Here is a 19,814-nt window from a genome sequence, read left to right on the forward strand (position 1 = left end):
CGGACAAAGGGGCTCGGAGCCAGGATAGAGTATCACAATAGGTTTTTATTGTTTCTTCCGTAGGTGGCCGGGCCGCCCGCACCTCCAGCACTCCTGGCAGGTGGTCCTCTGCCAGGGTGACGGCTGCCTCCAGTGTCGGTGGGCGGTGATACCAGACCCACGCCGCCGTCCGGGCCGGGAGCCCCTCCACGAACATCAGGACCAAACTGATTCACCTTCTGTGGAGGAACAGTATGTACAAACAAGCCGCACTGAGGTAAAAGAGCAGACTGCCGGTGGCGGAAACTAAAAATGGCAAATTGCGCTTTTCCGTGTCATTCATATGCATTTATGGGGTTAAGGGGAAAGTGGGAATTTCCCATAAAGAGATGGGATGGCATGTGTAAAGTGCAGCTAATTATGTATTTCGCAGTATGTACTGATACTACATCTCAGACTAGGTCAAAACATACACCCTTACTACGGTTACGCAGTCACTGCAAACAGGACCCTTTATGCAATTCAATTCATCTCACTTTATAAATCACAAAATCAAAAATGCAGTTCTCAATCATTTTCAGAAAAGAAGTGCCAAATTTCTTATACATTACATAAGGGAAACAGGGCAGTTCTTGAAGTCTGTTTTATCTGAGGATTAAAGGACACATCCTGGTTGAAGAGACTTCAAAGATTCTTCACGTTGGTGTTGGATACCAGAGCAATTCCATCCAGAGAAACCAAATAACCAGACAATTGACTTTGAGGGGTACAATGAACTTGGTACTTATAAGAAAAGTTTAACATCAGAAAGTTTTACTGCTCATCAAGTCTTGGCGGTTTGCTTCAACAATCAATCAGTACAGTAGAGAGCAAGGGGTCTTCAACTAAAATGTGAAGAGGTTCTTTGTCCGGATCCGGACCGCATTCTGCCAGTTAGTGACATCTGCCAATAAACCTGTTTACTAGTCCTTTAAGACTATTTTGGCATAGAATAAAGATGTCTCTGTGTGTATACACTGATTTTGATGACCCACCACAGCTAGAAAGACGATTACACCATGTGAAACTGACAATACACATAGATCAAATGAAGGGGAGGACAGTGGTGTGGTTGTGTTTAACAACAGGGCTGAATTGACATGACAATATTAAATCATACATCTGCCACAATGAAATAAGACTTTGGGTGATCTGTTGATGCCCTTGGTATCCAGCCCCAGCTCTATAATGCTGATTTGGTGTTATCCTGGAAACGTCTGATTCGAAAAGGTGAAAGGTCATAGGAGGGCACTTCTCCCAGGACAAGCTCAGAGAGTAGTTTTCCAATTATTGGTCCGAACTTGAAGCCATGGCCTGGAGAAGAGAAGTCATTACAGTGAGCAAACATATGCAGAACATCAATTCATGAAACAACACCTTAATGTGAGCAAATCCACCTTGGAGTTAACCAGCATCTCTGGGCTTTTGTCTGAGTCAGTCGATGGGTTCGAGCCCCACATGAGTGCATACATATACGAAGAGTAAAGCTGTTGCAATGCCTGTCACTGAGAATTTATTCACTTTAGTGAACCGGGACCAAATGCTAAATTAAGAGTGATTTTTTTTTCTCTGCGTAATGACTTCATGTGCTCAAGCCCAGGAGTGAGATGAGAGAGTGTGTATTTTCAAAATGTCTGATGGTCCTTGTTGCTAAGGTCTGTGAGGCAAATAGAGAATGTCAACAGGGTTTGAGGAATGCTGCACATCGCCATCAGACATATGGGGTGGCGTTTGTAAAATGTTGCACGTTCTAAATATGGGGCGCCGTTTGTAAATGCTAAATGTAAATGTTAAATATAAATCCAAATGTTAAATGTTATATATAAATGTTAAATATAAATATAAATGTTAAATCTAAATCTAAATGTAAATGTTAAATCTAAATGTAAATGTTAAATATATATTTAAATGTTAAATGTTATATATATAAATGTTAAATCTAAATGTAAATTTTAAATGTTAAATCTAAATGTTAAATCTAATTGTTAGAACGTGCAACATTTTACAAACGGCGCCCCATATCTAAAATCCTGCGCAGTTTTTGTACATTTAGCTTAGATTTTAACATTTAGATTTACATTTAACATTTTGATTTATATTTAAAATTTAAGTTCATATTTAACATGTATATATAACATGTATATATACATTTATTATTTAACTACTTTGTGTTACTGTCAAACATTGTACTTGGAAAAGTTGTTGCATGTATTTACATGATTTTGTCTCTAAATGTTTGAAAAAGTGACATGTGAATATTGTCTTGCATTTTTTATTCATATGATATTGCTAAATGTACGAAAACTGCACAGGATTTTAGAAAGTGCAACATTATACAAATGGCGGCCCATACAGACAAAGGTCTTGGAGCTGCCGTAGATTCTGCATGGCTTTGAAGTCATAAAAGCTTGGCTTCGACAGTTTGGCCATGTGAATTTTCATCTCGCCAGAGAATGAGGGAAACCTCAATAGATTGCTAAGCCCACGAGGGGACTGAGTAGCTATGGCAACCTCCCCAATTCTTGCTTTGAGGCACTTGTATTGAGCTTTGAAGACAAATGCATGTCGTGAAGGACGAGGAAGGCAACATTTTCAGTATTTGGGAGAACCTCTACGCTATGCTCCACTAGGCTCTCAGCATTTTAACTGGAGAATGAGCAGTACATAAGGTGAGCAAAACGTATCGTCTCCAGTAGGGCTGCAACAACGAATCGATGAAATCGATTAAAATCGATTATTAAAAGCGTTGGCAACGAATTTCATTATCGATTCGTTGTGTCGCGCGACTATTATCTTTGAGTATTAAAAGAAAGTTGCGCGCGCTGCGCAGAGCTGAGAAAAAAAAAGTTGAGCGCTCGCGCAGCAGAACATCGGAGAGACCCGTACTACTGTTCTGAAACATGCGGAGGAAGAGAAGCCAATGCGATCTAAATATTTTACACTGAAACGGGGGGTGCGGGTCCTAGCGGGCAACGGGGGGGGGGGGGGGGGGGGGTGCTGCGGTTTTCTTTGCAGCGCCAGTAGTTTTACGTTCTAATCGCCGCGCTCGACTTCAAGGTCTAACCTTTATTATTGTTCGGTCTGAAACAGCGCGCCCAGTGACGGGTGGTGCAGCAATATTGATGTCCGGGTGGAAATCAGGAGAAAGGTCGGTCCGGGATATTTTCGGGAGGGGCTTTGAAATTCGGGAGGGTTGACATGTCTGATTGTAAGGTATGCAAAAGCGACATGGCCTGGCACGGGAGCACCACGGGGATGATTCATGATTTTGTGCCTAATATATTTAATTTGGCAGCTGTAAAGTATACATCATGCGATGTATGTATGTTTTTTGTGTTAGTCCATTTTATTAGCTTACTTAGGGATGTTCAAGGAGCAATCTGTTAGTGCAAAACATATTTAGAAAGTGCACAGTCAGTTCTATTTTTCAATAAAGGGTTGGAAATTAATGTTTTTACATTTTTTATTTTTTTACCAGATTCATCGATTAATCGAACAAATAATCGACAGATGAATCGATTATTAAAATAATCGTTAGTTGCAGCTCTAGTCTCCAGGAATGCACACTATAGTAATATTATTGTAATTAACAGTTTAAGACTTTATTGCCTGTAATGTAATCATCCAACTGGAAAATGTGCAACCCAATAGTATGGTGGCATCTTTTAAAAAGAATAGGTAAAGTATGGATGTCGAACCTCAGCTATTTTTTGGGATTTGTGAATATTATAAATTTTTTCTGTAATGTAATCATCCAACTGGAAAATGTGCAACCCAATAGTATGGTGGCATCTTTTAAAAAGAATAGGTAAAGTATGGATGTCGAACCTCAGCTATTTTTTGGAATTTGTGAATATTATAATTTTTTTCACATTCAAGGCCTCATGTACTAACACTTTTGTGCCCACTTCAGACGCATTTGTTTCTCAACGTGCATGGCAAGGTATGTACAAACATGCAGCACCGAAACTGAAATGAAAAATTGTGTTTTTCCATCCCATGCATATGCATTCATGGGGATGAAAGAGGAAAAGTGGGAGTTTTCCCAAAAAGTGTGCCTAATTATGTATTCCACGGTTTGTACAGAAACTGCACGTGTAAGCGCTCCTCTGTTTTTCAGGGAAACTTGCTGCCTCCTAAAAGTGGGTTTAAACAAGAATGTGCAGGAGTCTTTGGCTCACAATATTTTGCGTTGTATTGGAACGTACCTGAGAATCCAGCTCCGAATACAATGTTGCTGTGGGACGGGTGACAGTCCAACACAAAATGATGGTCTGGCGTGAGCTGTAAAAGAAAAATATAAGGGACAGATAAAAATTTGATGATTTGGAACCACAGGGCGAAGTTGGTGTATGCCTGCCTCGACTAATGCTTTTGTTCTATGAAAGCAATTCAGCTTGTGCATATTTAGTCAAGAGCAATACAGTATTCTTTCTTCTACCTCTTAATTCCAGCATGTGGTGACATGAATAGCAAACTGAGAATTATTAGACAAAGACAAAAACGCTCTTTCTCAAAGTCATTGCAGAAAATGTATTTAACTGGATAAAAGACTCAAGTGCAGAACACACAATGAACTCTGAACTCTGATTATAAGTATTTTCTGCCCAAATTCTGCCTTTGGGTCAATAAAACACTGTAAAATCTCAATATTTGGTGTACTATGATGTGGAGTGTGTATACTGACGGTGTACAAGCAACTCTCCACCACAGCAGGTTCAGGGACCAGGCCCGGAAAACAGCGGGCAACGCAGCGTTGGAGGATGTCTATATCGGACCGGTTTGTCGGCTTGTCTCTCTGGTCTGGGTCCGTCTCACTCCCCCCATGGTAGCATATCTGCACACAGAATGACATCATTGCTATATGAAAGGTTAAAAGCTTGGTAGCCCTGAGATCTTTTAGGTGAACAGCAATAGACCAATAATGTTCATCATAATCTGCATAATCCATGCTGACAGTGTTCTGTATGGTATATTTAAGGTATATTTAGGCTGTACTTTATCGTCCAATAATGTAACAGTTCGGGGGTGTTGTTAGCCAACCCTCTAACAGTCACGTCACCCATGCACGGCCTACCGAAACTAATGCTGATACCAATTATCGATCCTTGCTTACTAACGGGCGCATTTAATTTAATTCCAAAGCAACCCAGGCTGACTTCTGACAGATGAGAGGCTTGTTGTTTCTCGCCCTTACGGCAGCACTGTTGTTGGTTTGGTCGCCGCTACTACTACCGGCCAGTCACCAACCCCCATCAGCCGGCCGGTACAGTTATATCTGGCCCGCAAGTAAATATCATAATATCCGGTCAATAGGACGCACATGGCTGATTAAGTCCCAGAAGGCACTGCAACGACTACTTGCAACAAATCTAGTGACTTCTTTGGTGAAGGAGGCACCGGGTATTGTATTGAATTCTGGTATCGTAAGTATCGTAAATCTTGATGTTTATGGCAGTTTTTAATTTTGTCCGTCTGTGATTGAGTTTGACACCACTGCTCTAGCGTACTCAGAACTTGCCTCACTCGCTCGCAGAGTAAGCCGTTGTGGAGCACAACACCAGCAAAATGTAAATCCTTTAATTGGTGGAACTAAATATTTCAGGGAGAAAAAGAAAAGATTGCCTGGATTAATATTTAAAAATCTGACTTATTTGGGAAAACCACAGACTGGAGACACAACTTATTGTTTAATCTTGCACCTTCAAAACCCCTACACACACTCAATCTCACACCCAGCATGCAGCACTACTGATACAGTTGTTTTTCACACATGGTATGTTCTGTTCATCTCTACAAAATAGTTCATACTAAATCTACCCTCTGATTCCAGTGTAATGGTAAATGGACTGTACTTGTATAGCGCTTTTCAAAACTTCCGGCCACTCAAAGCACTTTAAACACTACATGACATCGTTCACTCATTCTCACACATTCATACTGATGGTAGGACCATACACAGTAGCACCTGCCCATCAGTAACTAACATTCACACTGTAGTCACAGCGACAGGAGCAATGCTGGGGTTAAGTGTCTTGCCCAAGGACACATTGACATGCGGGTTAGCCGGGCCTGGGATCGAATTGCCAACCCTCTGATTGGAGGACACTCACCACAGTGTCTTTATTGACTGTTCTTTCTACATAAATTCCTTAAGGCTCTGTAGTTATATCTATAACCATCTGATACTAACCCAGGGAGAAGCATATTCATCTAGAAAACTGTGTTACAATTTTTACATTTTCTTAGAAGCTAGCTTAAGCTAAAGACATACCCAACTGGTCATATCCGAACAGGGAAGTCTGAAGCAACAAACCATGTTAATTAAATGTAATGATCATGGGTACAATTTTTTGCTAACTCTATGAATTTATTAGATTTTTTTGTAAGTGAAAACTTCATAGGACTAAGGTTATTATAAAAGACATAAAATGTATTTCTACATTTTAAACAGGTTACAGTACGCTGTTATCAAATTATTTCATGACATCACATGCTTTGGTGTTCTATAGTAGTTATCGCATCACAGCGTGTGCCTCTATTAGATTCAATTAGATCAAGAGCTCTATTTACTTGACTGCACACACATCACTAGTTTAAATAGTACCATAGAATAATGAAGTCAAAATATTGTCAGGAATACAGAATAAAATAGGATTTTGTGGGCTCTGATACAGAATGAAGAGTATTATTCTTTAAGGTTCAGTACTGTTACATACCTTCATTAGGCCCGGGTACTCGTTAGACGGGAGGCCGTAGATTTCCACTTTGGTCTCCTCAAACTCAGTCAGCAAGAAGCAGGGAAAGCGCTGCTTCACATTGTATGATCCTGGAACCTTCTCTTTCCAGTAACACACGTTGATTTTCACCACCTAAAATAGTGAAACCAGGAACACCAGTTAAGTCCCAGAGATCTGGCTGTTGCTTAAGACTTATAGCAATGAACCATAATGTATGCCCCACATTAGTTTGATGCAACTCCTTGATTGAAATCCAGAGGATTTTTTAAAACTTAGCCGCTGTGTATAAATCTCAACACCCCAAAATATCCTCCAAAGAAAACGAATAAAATAATTAATAGACTTGTCATTGTTGGATTTCAATATCTTTAAAGGTTTTTAAGACTTTTTGGCCATTATTGCATTTTTGCCCAGAATGAGAACAGAAGTGGCAAAGGCAATTTGGTTCTGAGGGGGGTGTTACGTGAAAGACTGCAGCTACATCCCCATTCAGCAGCTTATTGTAGATATTGTAGTTCACTTATAATATACATATAGTAAATATATATCTTAGTTCATACAAAACTTACGTGATGTTGGTAACCAATGTCAGGTTTTTAAATACACATTCCGCTTTTATCCAAAGCGACTTACATTGCGACTTGTATTGCATTGTGTTGTTTTTACATTTTGCCTGGGGAGCAATTAGGGGGACATGGCTCATGGAGCAGCTGGGATTTGAACCGCCAACCCTGCTCTTAATTATAACTCCGTCATGCTCATTAGCCTCATTAGAACGAAAGAGGATAAATATAAGAAATATAAAAATAAATTGACCGGGATCATAAGAACAGGATTACTACAATCATTTGTTAGATATTAATAAGAATAATATTAAAGGCTTGTGGAATATCTTGAATAGTTTAATAAGAAACAAACCTAGAAGGATTAATTATCCCCCATATTTTAGGGATGAGGATAAAACTATAAAAATTTGAATGCAGTAGGCAACACATTTAATCAATTCTTTGTAGATGTTGGCCTAAACCTTGCTGCAAATATTCCGAATGCTGAGAGCTATAATTGAGAGCTAATAGACACAAACAAAAGACATTGTTTCTTAAACCTGTTGAGGAAAATGAGATACTGGACATTGTTAGGGGATGTAAAAATACAACTTCTACAGACTATTATGATATGGATATGAAGACCTTTGAAAGTGTTATTGAAAGTATCTGTAAGCCATTAATATTCATTTGCAACTTATCGTTGCAAATTGGCCAATTTCCTGATAGTATGAAAGTAGCAAAAGGGATTCCTCTGTTTAAGATAGGAGACAAGCATCTCTTTACTAACTATAGGCCTGTTTCCCTATTACCGCAATTTTTAAAAATCCTAGAGAAGGTTTACAATGCTAGACTTAAAAGTTTTATTGAAACAAATAATTTACTCTCAGATTATCAGTTTGGTTTTAGGTATAAGTGTTCAACTTCGCATGCACTGTTTAACATAATTGATGAAACAACTAATGCTGTAGACAACAAGAAATATGCAGTAAGGTTATTTATTGACCTAAGTAAGGCATTCGAAACAATAGATTATGACATTTTAAGTAAGAAGTTAGAACAGTATGGGATCAGAAAGGTAGCTCTACAGTGAGTTACTAGTTATCTAAAAAATAGAAAACAATGTGTGGTAATAGGATAATCAGTCAGGTTATCAAGAAATTGTGTGTGGCTTACCTCAATATTCAATTTTGGGCCCAAAATTGTTTAAAATGTATTTAAACGATATTTGCAAAACGTCTAAAATACTTTATTTTGCTTGCAGATGATACAAATATTTTTGCATCTGGAAACGATTTAAAACAACTGTCAAATTGTTACTTTGGAACTCAAACGGGTTACTAAGTGGTTTCAACAAAACAAACTATCACTAAATCAGAGTAAATGCAAAATGATAATATTTGGAAAAGGTCATTCCAATGCCCAGGAAGTTATTAAGATAGACGGTGTTGTTATAGAGTGAGTGCACGAAATCAAATACCTTGGAGTTATTATAGATGATAGAATTACTTGGAATTCTCATATCAAATATTTAACCACTAAAATATCAATAAGTGTTTCAGTAATTCCCAAAGTAAAGCATTTTTTAAACATCAAAGCTCTGCATACTTTATACTGTTCTCTACTCTTGCCCCACTTACATTATTGTTTTGGGGTATGGGGTAGTACATACAAAACCACATTAAAACCAATAGTAACAATGCAAAAAAGAGCCATCCGACTCATTCATAAAGTTGGGTTTTTGGACCACACAAATTTATTATTTTAAAAATCTAAGTTAATGAAGTTTTATGACATTGTTGAGTTCCAAACAGTATAGATGCTATATAAGGCGGGGCACAAACTATTACCAAGTCAAATACAAAGAAGGCTTCAAGAACGTACTGGTGGTTATGCATTACGTGATGAATTGAACTTTAGGACGCAAAAACTAGTAAAAAAAAAGACATCTCAACTCTGATTGGCTTCCACTACAGTGTTGGGTGAATTTTTCACCCCAATGTTCAAATATATCAACTTGAGGGGAAAAAGCTATTCATTTGCTTCGCTCTTTTCGGGTCACTTCTTTCGCGTCACTCGCGCCGCCCGTTTAAAATTTGCCTCATTTGCGACCAGACGCGTCTGTCCATTGACTTTGCATGGAATCTACTCGCGCGAAAAATTTGCTTCGCTAGCTAATGGCTAGCACCATGTACCGCTGGCAGCGCCGGTCATCCAGACGCTTCTGTAGAAGAAGTTTCTGTAGAAGTAGATGAGATTCACCGAGATGTCTGCGCCTACGGATGCTATTTAGTACAAAAACACGACTGTGTTAGGTGGTCCGACGTCAGTAGGACTTCCACAACAGGTAGAGTCGCCATGTCTTTCACGGTTGATGCGGAGGAAAAACAATGGAGAAAGGTTGAACTGTTTCAGGGTGATAAATCACGGCCCCTCTGTGTCGCGTCGGGCGCGAATACGCGAATTGACCGTAAATGTACTCAGAAAGTTCTGCGGCACGTTTAGGGCGTTTGAGGCGATGCGACACATTTGCGTTGTGTTTGGTGTGAACGCAGCATTAGAGTGCATGAATTGTCTGCCTATGAAACCAAACTGTTGGTATCGTAAACATGCATGTTAAATAAGATAAACACAGCTCCATAAACATGTGGAACTGATTACCGTGAGTGGCAACTCTAAGCCAGTGTGGGCCAGCAGTCTGTTAGCCCAAGGTCCAGCGGTGAACACCACACTCTTGGCTCGATACACACCGGCAGAGGTAGTCACTGTCACAACTGGGCCAGGCTTGACGTTGGTTACCTGTTCATTGTCTCTAATGACCCCACCCAACTTCTCGAACTGCCTCTGTGAAAAGAGAACAAGTGTTACTGAAAATTGGTTGGTTTTGAAGGAGAGAAATACTCCTATCCAGATTATCTGAACAACGAGGTTTAATTTAAAATAGGTGCACATGTTGATGTTGAATGTTGAAACATTTCACGGAAAAACTTACTGCACAACTATGGTTGCTACATTGTAGTAGGAAGTGGGTTTTTGAACTGTGATTGGCATTTAGAATAAACAGTTTGTATAATAGTTAAACCAATTTAAATTACCGATGCTAACATAGCTAAGGCTTTATCTGCAGTATTTGTGAGGTACCTGTACAGTATGGAGTGCACGGTCAGCATACAGAACTCCAGCGGTTATGTCCACCATTGCGCCATCTCCTAGAGCCAGGTTGACATTGGGGATATGCTGGGAGAAGTTGTCAGAGTTCAGGATTGCAATAGAAACCTTGTGTTTTTGCAGCGTGTTCTTAATCATCTGGTAACTCTGACTTTCCTCTGGTCCCATCACCAGGAGCCCTGTTTGTCTGAGTGTGGAGACATACAGTCATCAGTCAAAAAACATCATCGACACTAGTGGAGCCGGGAATCAAAACGCAGATCCTCTGATTGAAAGAAGACTATGCTCTCTACTAACCCACAGTTGCTTCAGACCTGGTCAAGACAAATAAAGCTTACACAAATCACAAATTTCCGACTAATTTCAAAGGACATTTACATTCCGGGAACATCATAGTATTATTAGAATAATTAAACCAATTACCAATTACTCTGAGAGGTCAACTTCACCCTAGTTGGTTTAGCCAAAATTCTTCTATATCAACTTATATTCATTGAATAAAATAGATGGACTCGATTTTAACAGATACCAGATCCAGCGTGATATCCTAAAATAGTATTTGTGGTACACTCTCAGAAGTTCCTGCCAGTCAGCAAGAAAGGTCTGGCGTCACACATTATCATTATAGTATTGGCGATACACACTGGCCTAAATATATTTCCAATCATAAACCTTTTGGGGCGCTAAACACTGTATGCAACAGCATTGTCCTCGTAAAATAGATAGCAGAATGAATTACCACGCTAAACCCTATATGGACCGATGGGTTGTAACCATGTGATAGACAATTCTCTGTCAAAACCAGAAGGGAGAGGCATCTTGTTGGGGGTCCCTTGTCTTTCCCCATTTCCCCCGATTGTGTATTGCTACAATGGAGGCGATGGAATTAAGACAAAAGATGTGACTATGTGAATATGTAATCATGAAAACCCCTAATACAGTTGGTTGACTTTTGAATCAGAAAGTTGGACAAAATAGGGGTAATACCTCTGCTTCATGCCTTATTCTTTGATTAGAAATTAATTTGGCTGGGATTCCTAATTCCTAATAATGCAGTGCACAATAAAAAAGGTCTATTTATTTTTTTCTATGAAATACAATCAAATGAATTCATTGCAAAGTCAGTATCAATAAATCTACAAAAGGATCTAAACATTGACATTGGACAGGACATCATAGGGCCAGTAGACAGCCAGTGTGATCTTATTCAGCCCAACAGTGAGAGGTGGTGATCATTAGGGTCCGATTCAGTAATCTGCCTTCATAGAATTATGAATGATTTGCCATGCATTTATGGCTGCTGCGGATTGAGTTCCTGCTTTCGTGCATACATAGCACCTTGAATGTGACAAATCCGTGTTCTGGGACAGCTTTTTTTATGTTCTGTCTGGGATTCTCTGTGTGTATTTCTGCTGACTGCTTACCTGTACAGTTTTACACCCGCCTCCCTCTCCAGCTGGGCCCAAAGCTCATAGCACTCTTCCATCATGTGGGTGTAGAAATCCTGCTGGTAGGCCTTGCGGATGATGCGAGTCTGGCCATGGGAGCTTCCTCGGGTGTGGGGCAGGACAAACTGAAAGGATGAACATATTATCCGGGGTCAAAAGTCATACTAAAAGAATATGATTTCGGTAATACAATCCACAAAATGGACAAATAAATGACAAATAGATGACATATTTTTTCCTTAAATGAGAGTTCAAAACTGTTTGGTATGATATGCTGTTATGTGACAAAAGATTTTTGGATTTACATTGGTATGTTATTTCAACCCATCCACGACACTACCCGTACTTTTTAGGGCCTGAGCCGACTGAAAGAAGAAGAATTCTAGTGGGTCGTGGACCTGTTTGTAGTGGGTCGCGGGCCATTGCATGGAAAAAAAAGTTTAAAAAAAAAAAATCATCCTATTATTATATTATTATTTTGAAGGGACTTTCTCTAATGCAGCGGAGTGTCGGTGTTTTTCCGGCTCGTCCGTCCATGTTTTCAGTCAGCGCGACAATTAGAACGCGGAAGCACCCCCCCCCCCCCCCCCCCCCCGTTGACCGATCGAATTGGGTCGTCATTAAGGGATAAAGGTGGGTCCCGGAGCCAGACAAGTTGAGAACCACTGCTTTAAACGTCTGCAATTGCTTTCCTAATGCCGCGTTTTGTTGACAAAAAGTAGCGACATGTTTCCAGACAAAACAGTCGCTGAGAGGCTAAGGTATGGGTTTAGCAGATTATGACGCGCCGTACCAAACAAAATGTCCACTCAGATCCAATGATGCGTTTGACAGGTTTATTGAAATACTAGTCCATCTTAATCCAGAATACATAACGTGCTCAACGTAAAAGGAAAATCACACTCTTTACTTCCGTCTGTGCCCGTGCACCTGCTATTATAATCAGTTCAAAGTTACGGCCCCCAATTACGGTGATATGCAATTAACAAAAAGTATGAAATATAATAACCCAAGTGTCCCAAACATAAACCATTAAACTATTTTACTTAACATTTTATATTAGTCATATCGTATATAATTACCACCTTCGTGGCTCCTACATTATGTTTGGGGTCAATTTGACCCCAGGCTGTTTTAGCTGTATAAAACATAATCCTACGGCCTTTTGATTTAAATTTCAATTGCAAATGAACTACAATTTCAGGGTCACTTTTAAAATATTTTGGAGCATCCTCTACTACTGGTCAGGATGAGCAACCTACCTCCCCTGCTACACATGACTCTGCTGCTGGAATAGTCTCAGAGCCTCAGGATGAGGACCAGCCATCTACCTCATCAGCAACACAGGCCTCTTCTGGAATGGTCCTTCAGGATGAGCTACCATCTATCTCCTCAGCTACACATATGTCTCCACAAATATCTGATATTAAAAATGAAGACCTCTTTGCGCATGCATGTGTTCAGGGGTACAATGTTTACACATGGCAGGCCAAGTAATTTGGAAGTTATGAGTCTTGTCAGATTAAGCCACACCCCCTTGCAAAGGTCATTACCCTAATATCTTCTATAACCATAAAATAGGTTAAAATTGATCTAATGGATGTATACAGGGTGAGAAGTTCATACCACATGAGAAATATGGAGCAGATAAGATAAAGTATGGTCCAGTTAAAATAACTTCTTCAATTTTCATGGCGAATGGTGTTTTTTTTTTTAAATGCTCCCTACACACATAAATTAATATTTCTTCTGGCAATATGCAATTCTTAGAGCCTAAGGTCTCAAGATCTAATTTGAAAAGAATCGGGTTCAATGTTTTACAACTCTAAAAAGATATTCATAGAAATTCAATTGATAGGCTGTGAAGGATCCCTGGACTCCAGCCCCGATCACTATGCAGTCATAGTCCTCGTTGGTCGACATCTTCTCTATATTTAGTGCTGAGCCACAGCATGCACATTCATAAGCTCCTTCTCCATATGCGGGAACCCCCATTTTGTGTGAAGGGGAGTTGCATAAACTCAGGGTTTGTGCCCTGGGTAATTCCTGCTTTGTGCTAAGAATGCAAGCTCCGTCATTGTAAGGCAAGATTATACACGTTTTGGGACAATGCTAAGTACAAGGTCTGTGTGAGAGGAAATTTAATTGGTAAAGGTCAAAAAAATAGTCCCTGACAATATTTTAATATTGGTCCAGTGCGGACAAAGCAGATTGTGAGCCTGTTCATCCAGTTACAACCAGCTGCGATTCTGTTTTCAAACAGATCAAAAGTACACTTATATAACCATGAACAGCCATGTCAGTCCAGAGGTCACTTCTCTGCAACCTCAGTAACACACCTTCACAAGACCAAATGTTCACAATATTGTGTCACTGTAAATGTAGATCTAAACGTATTTTGCTTTTGTAAATAATAAATATGCAATTACAACAATGACCCATCATGTGCAAGGAACATGATTATCTTTCTCAACTTTCCATATACTCCAATGGCACAGAAGAGAGGGCAAAGTCACTTTTTTACAACATAGTTAATGATAAGCTTATCATTTCTACTTAATTCAAGCTTCTGTCCCTCTTGGTTAGTATTGTTCATCTAATCTTTATTCAACTTATTCATATTTATCATATTATTGTTGCAATGCATTGATGCATTCCAAGTATTGTTCTTCAAATCTGTATTCTTCGCATCTTTATTAGTTGGAATGCATTGATTCACACCACATAAGAAATATGGAGCAGATAAGATAAAGTATGGTCGAGTTAAAATAACTTCTTCAATTTTCATGGCGAATGGTGTTTTTTTTTAAATGCTCCCTACACACATAGTTTAATATTTCTTCCGGCAAAATGCCATTCTTAGAGCCTAAGGTCTCAAGATCTAATTTGAAAAGAATCGGGTTCAATATTTTACAACTCTAAAAAGATATTCAAAAAGCTAAAAATGCAGACTTTCAAGGATTAACTGTAGCTCTCCCCATTAAAATATTATGAAAAACTTAGGGTGTATTCAGTGGTTCAATGTTTATACATCATACAATATCGCTGAGGCCAATTCAAGTTATGTCTTGCCAGATTAACCACACCCCTTGCAAAGTTCATTGGCCCATATCTTGTCAAAACAGTAAGATATCAACGCGATTTTGGATCAGGGGGACATTAAACCAATGTTGATCCACAGAAAATCTCATGACAATCGGCCACAGGGTTAAGGAGAAATTAGCAAAATTGTGTTTTGCACAATATTGAAAATAGCAGAAAATCTAGTTAGGTGTATTTGCATACCATTATTTACTTTTTGGAAGAGCATGTCCAAGAGCACATGTGTGCCAAATTTCAAGTCAGTCGGGAAGCGGGGGAAAAAAATGGCCTAGTGCGAGCGTAGGACCCTAATAATGATAAGCCTGAGAGATTACATGGAGTATGGCTCTGCTTCGCATGCCACACTCAATAAGGCACATATGTTCTGGATTTAGATTTCAGCCAAGAAAAAGCACTTCTGAGTAGGATGGGTGCAAGGTTTCTACCTTTGAATGAATAATTACGTCACTCATGTGCAAACACAATTGTTCAAACAAGCCTGTGTCTGAGTTTTGGGACAGAGGATGATGCATATTGTAAAGCCCCCTGAGGTAAATTTGGGATTCTGGACTATACAAAATAAAATGACACACCTGCTCCAGCAGCAGAGTCCTTTGGTTCTTTTTTGCCAATTGATAGGCTGTGAAGGATCCCTGGACTCCAGCCCCGATCACTATGCAGTCATAGTCCTCGTTGGTCGACATCTTCTCTATATTTAGTGCTGAGCCACAGCATGCACATTCATAAGCTCCTTCTCCATATGCGGGAACGCCCATTTTGTGTAAAGGGGAGTTGCAGAAACTCAGGGTTTGTGCCCTGGGTAATTCCTGCTTTGTGCTAAGAATGCAAGCTCCGTCATTGTAAGGCAAGATTATACACGTTTTGGGACAATGCTAAGTACAAGGTCTGTGTGAGAGGAAATTTAATTAGTAAAGGACAAAAAAATAGTCCCTGACAATATTTTAATAGGGCAAATAACACATAGATGAAAATCCAACTCTGGAGTTAAAAAAAAGGGTTTTATCTAGGGTCAGCAATCATTCTATGTTGGCCTGTATGTATTTATATAGAGAGATCGATGAGGAGCTGTTGAATTTTGCAAATACACATTTTCAAAAGCTTATTACTAGGTGATACATATAGTCACATAGTATGCAGGCCTGTTGGTCCAGTGCGGACAAAGCAGATTGTGAGCCTGTTCATCCAGTTACAACCAGCTGCAATTCTGTTTTCCAACAGGTCAAAAGTACACTTATATAACCATGAACAGCCATGTCAGTCCAGAGGTCACTTCTCTGCAGCCTCAGTAACACCTTCACAGGACTATATGTTCACAATATTGTGTCACGGTAAATGTAGATTTAAACTTATTTGCTTTTGTAAATAATAAATATGCAATTACAACAATGACCCATCATGTGCAAGGAACATGTGTGATTATCTTTCTCAACTTTCCATATCGTCCAATGGCACAGAAGTTACAGATAAGCTTATAATTTCTACCTAGTGCCAATTCAAGCTTCTGTTCCCCTTGGTTAGTATTGTTCTTTTAATCTTCAACTTATTTATATTCATCATATTATTGTTGGAATGCAGTTCCACATTCCAAGTATTGTTCTTCAAATCTTTATTTTTGGAATGCAGTGATGCATTTAAACTTCATCAGCTTTTCCAATCTTTCAGCTAGAGACACCATTTAAACTTGAAAATGTTGATACAAGTCTTAACTATTTCATAAAAAACAGCTTGTTGATATCTATTATACTTTTTTCATAATCACTAATTATGTTTCATTAGTTTTTGGGTCCCTTTCGAAGTTACAGTGGCGCTTAGAGTGTGGACAAAGTCAGAAATCAACAGAAGGTACATGTTTTGTAAACTGTTATATGAGCAGTTTTAAAACACATACAGACATCAAAGCTACACTCATGCGTTCGGTAGAGTCTTGGGTCTCTCAAAATCCCATTATTTTTTGGCTACCCCAAATAGTCTTGCTCCAGAAAGCATTTGTTTGAGGTGTGGATTCTCAGTAACTCATTGTCTGTCTGCCCCTGTGTGGTCGTTGGTGGCCGCACCTTGCTCCATTGTCACGGCAACTAGCTGGGGCTCTTTCAGTGACTCACAGCTGATCCATATTAGCTGATTAGTGCAACCTGACATGACCTCCTTCTAGCCCCCTTCTCTCATCATTTCAAAACGACCCCCCATGGAGGGAATTCTTACTGTAATGTCTGATTCTTATGAATATAAGAATGTCAGTAATCAGACAGTTGATGGACTCCATTGACTTCCATAGTAGGAAAAACAAATACTAGTCAAGTCAATGGAGTCCATCAACTGTCTGATTACCGAATATCTTTGTGCTTAGCAGAATAAAAAAATGATACAGGTTTGAAACAACTTGATGGTGAGTAAATGATGAGACAATTTTCATTTTTGGGTGAACTATCCCTTTAAAACAAAGTAACCTATACTTGCAATTGTAAACTGGTCCATGGCACTAACAGTAGTTCTCAGCTTTGTATGGGTTTTTGGAAACGGAACAGTAGATATGCATATCTACAGGGACCGCAAGGAAAGTGTACTGTTTGGTGGTTGTGTCCGACCGATTGTGGTGGGCCGGTCTGAGCAAAAATGCCAGGGCCCTTTTTTGTCCCAGTCCAGCCCTGGCTACCCAAAATAGTTTTGCTCCAGAAAGCATTTGTTTGAGGTGTGGATTCTGTGTAAATCACTGTCTGTCTGTGAGCAGCTTCTCCGTCGCCATGGATACTCCACTCTGTCAGTTTGTCAGTTGGTGTCAGCCAGCTGAACCATAAGGGCTGATTAGGGCATCACGTGACACAGCTATTCTTTCAACCAGGGTTAGTACAGTCATGAAAAACCTGGAAAAGTCATGGAAAAAAAATAAAATCACAAAGGTTTTGGAAACTTGTTATATTTATATTATCATGTGGTTCATTTAAGATACGTTTAAAATAATGCATATGGTTTTAAAGAGAGAAGCTTAACATATGAACAGGACGCTCTCATACTCGCAGCGCAAATAGTCCACACCGTGGTTTTGTGAACGTACAAGACACCGGCATTTTGAGAGGTGCTCCCAGGCTGCTGGCGGCAGTTCCAAGTAGTAAATCCTTCGGTGGTGTTTGGGAGGACTTACAGCTGCACCCGCTGCTCATTGAGAATAGTAACTGCAGTGATACATGCTTTCGAGTCTCCAAACATCACAAAACATTATTCGCCATCTTATTAACCACTAAATTCACTGCTGACAACTTTTCAGGAATCGAACATTTGCTTCCAGTTTTCATTTTAGCAGACGGTCTTATCCAGAGCGACGTACAATAAGTGCAGACATTTCACATTAAGCTAAAAACACATCAAAAACAGCAATTTTACGTTGTTTCCGAGTGAGTGCAGGCAGAAGTGCCCGGGATAGTAGAGGTGCTAGGGGAGGGAGACAAATTATGATTCTATTATCGGACTTGAGAAGCTCCATGAAGCTGAGCTCATCGGGCGGGCAGCCTTGCGCAGAGACCTCGCTGTAAGCTGGAGGTCTCTCACGCCGCTCGCATTAATACGAGGCTTTTATTTCGCCGTTGATGGTTCGTTTGTTCACCGGGTCATATGACTAAAAAACGGAGTGTTGGCAGGTAAAACAACCTCGCTGAGCGGGCTCTCTCTCTCTCTCTCACGCACACAGCGCAGCAGGCAGAGGGGGGAGAGAGCGATACCGTTTCTCTTCCGGATACTTTTTTAAATTACGACAATTCTAGTGACATGTACAAAAGTCGCCGGGAGGATGATTTGTTTGTCATAATAGTCCAACCAAAACCGCATTTCAACATGGGGGAATTTCCGTGATTTTTTTTCTCCAGCCTGTAGCCAACTCGCCCCCGGAAAAGTGTCTGCACCCCCCAGGCAGGGCCGGCGCTAGCCATTTCGGTGCCCCAAGCGCAAATGCTTAGTGATGCCCCCCCCCCAACCAACCAACCAACCAACCACCACCACCAAAGGAATGACAACCATTCCGAATTTCTTAGTTAGGTTCTCTTTATTCCCCAAATAACTTCTAAACATAAATAATTTACATAAACAAACATTAAAAGAAATTATATTATATTGCATTATATAAAAGATAAAATAATAAATACCAAATACCACAATTACTAAACACAGATTTGGAACTGAACATTGTAAACGCAGAAAGTATTCAAGTATATAACCGTGTAAGTAATAATGTCCACATTTCTTCAGTAAATAATATACATAAGTACAAATAATAATAAAGTGCAAATTTTAAAGTGCAAATAACCATACATAAGTACAAACTGCCCAGTAGAATTTACTTTACGACCTCTATAAAAGAGACCATTCTGCTTTCCGATAGAACTATATTACAAACATTTTCACTACCATCAGTTCTCAAAGGCCCTACAGAGGCACACGCCTGCATTTCCTAGCTGCAAAATCAGCTATCAGGTCATCATATGACCACGTCCCCATTGACAGCCAGACCACTTAAACGTTCCTGCCCCATTGATGAGCGCAGGTACGTTGTGATTAGTTTGAGCTTCGAAAAGCTTCGCTCAGCAGAGGTAACTGTGACAGGGAGAGTCAGTGCAATACGAAGAGCAATTCACAGATTGGAATATACCTCTTGAAGCCGATTGTTATGCAGAAAAATCACATCACGTTCAGTCGAAGGGTTTTTCCAAAGTTAACCTTACCAAGAGCCGTTTCCCACTCATCATTTCATTACGTTGTGAAAGTGTCACTTGTAGCTAGGCTACTTTTTCACTACACAATAAGAT

General features: G+C 39.7%; 1 protein-coding gene across 2 annotated transcripts; it reads right to left on the reverse strand.

Moving 5' to 3' along the window:
* Window positions 1-34: 34 nt before the first annotated feature.
* Window positions 35-15,737, reverse strand: pipox (pipecolic acid oxidase). 2 transcript variants are annotated; one of them, XM_037484617.2, is made up of 8 exons: window positions 15,594-15,737; window positions 11,896-12,044; window positions 10,445-10,658; window positions 9,965-10,147; window positions 6,738-6,890; window positions 4,706-4,855; window positions 4,227-4,302; window positions 35-218 (listed from the first exon to the last, which is right to left on the reverse strand). In XM_037484617.2, the coding sequence occupies exons 1-8, from the start codon at window positions 15,702-15,704 to the stop codon at window positions 196-198; spliced, it is 1,059 nt and encodes a 352-aa protein (XP_037340514.1). In that variant the 5' UTR covers window positions 15,705-15,737; the 3' UTR covers window positions 35-195. The 2 variants fall into 2 exon arrangements, with proteins under 2 accessions (XP_037340514.1, XP_037340513.1); XM_037484616.2 differs by having other exon boundaries at window positions 36-1,332.
* Between the last annotated feature and the right edge of the window lie 4,077 nt (window positions 15,738-19,814).

This window comes from Pungitius pungitius, chromosome 18 (assembly GCF_949316345.1).
Source record: "Pungitius pungitius chromosome 18, fPunPun2.1, whole genome shotgun sequence".
NCBI classification, from domain to species: domain Eukaryota; kingdom Metazoa; phylum Chordata; class Actinopteri; order Perciformes; family Gasterosteidae; genus Pungitius; species Pungitius pungitius.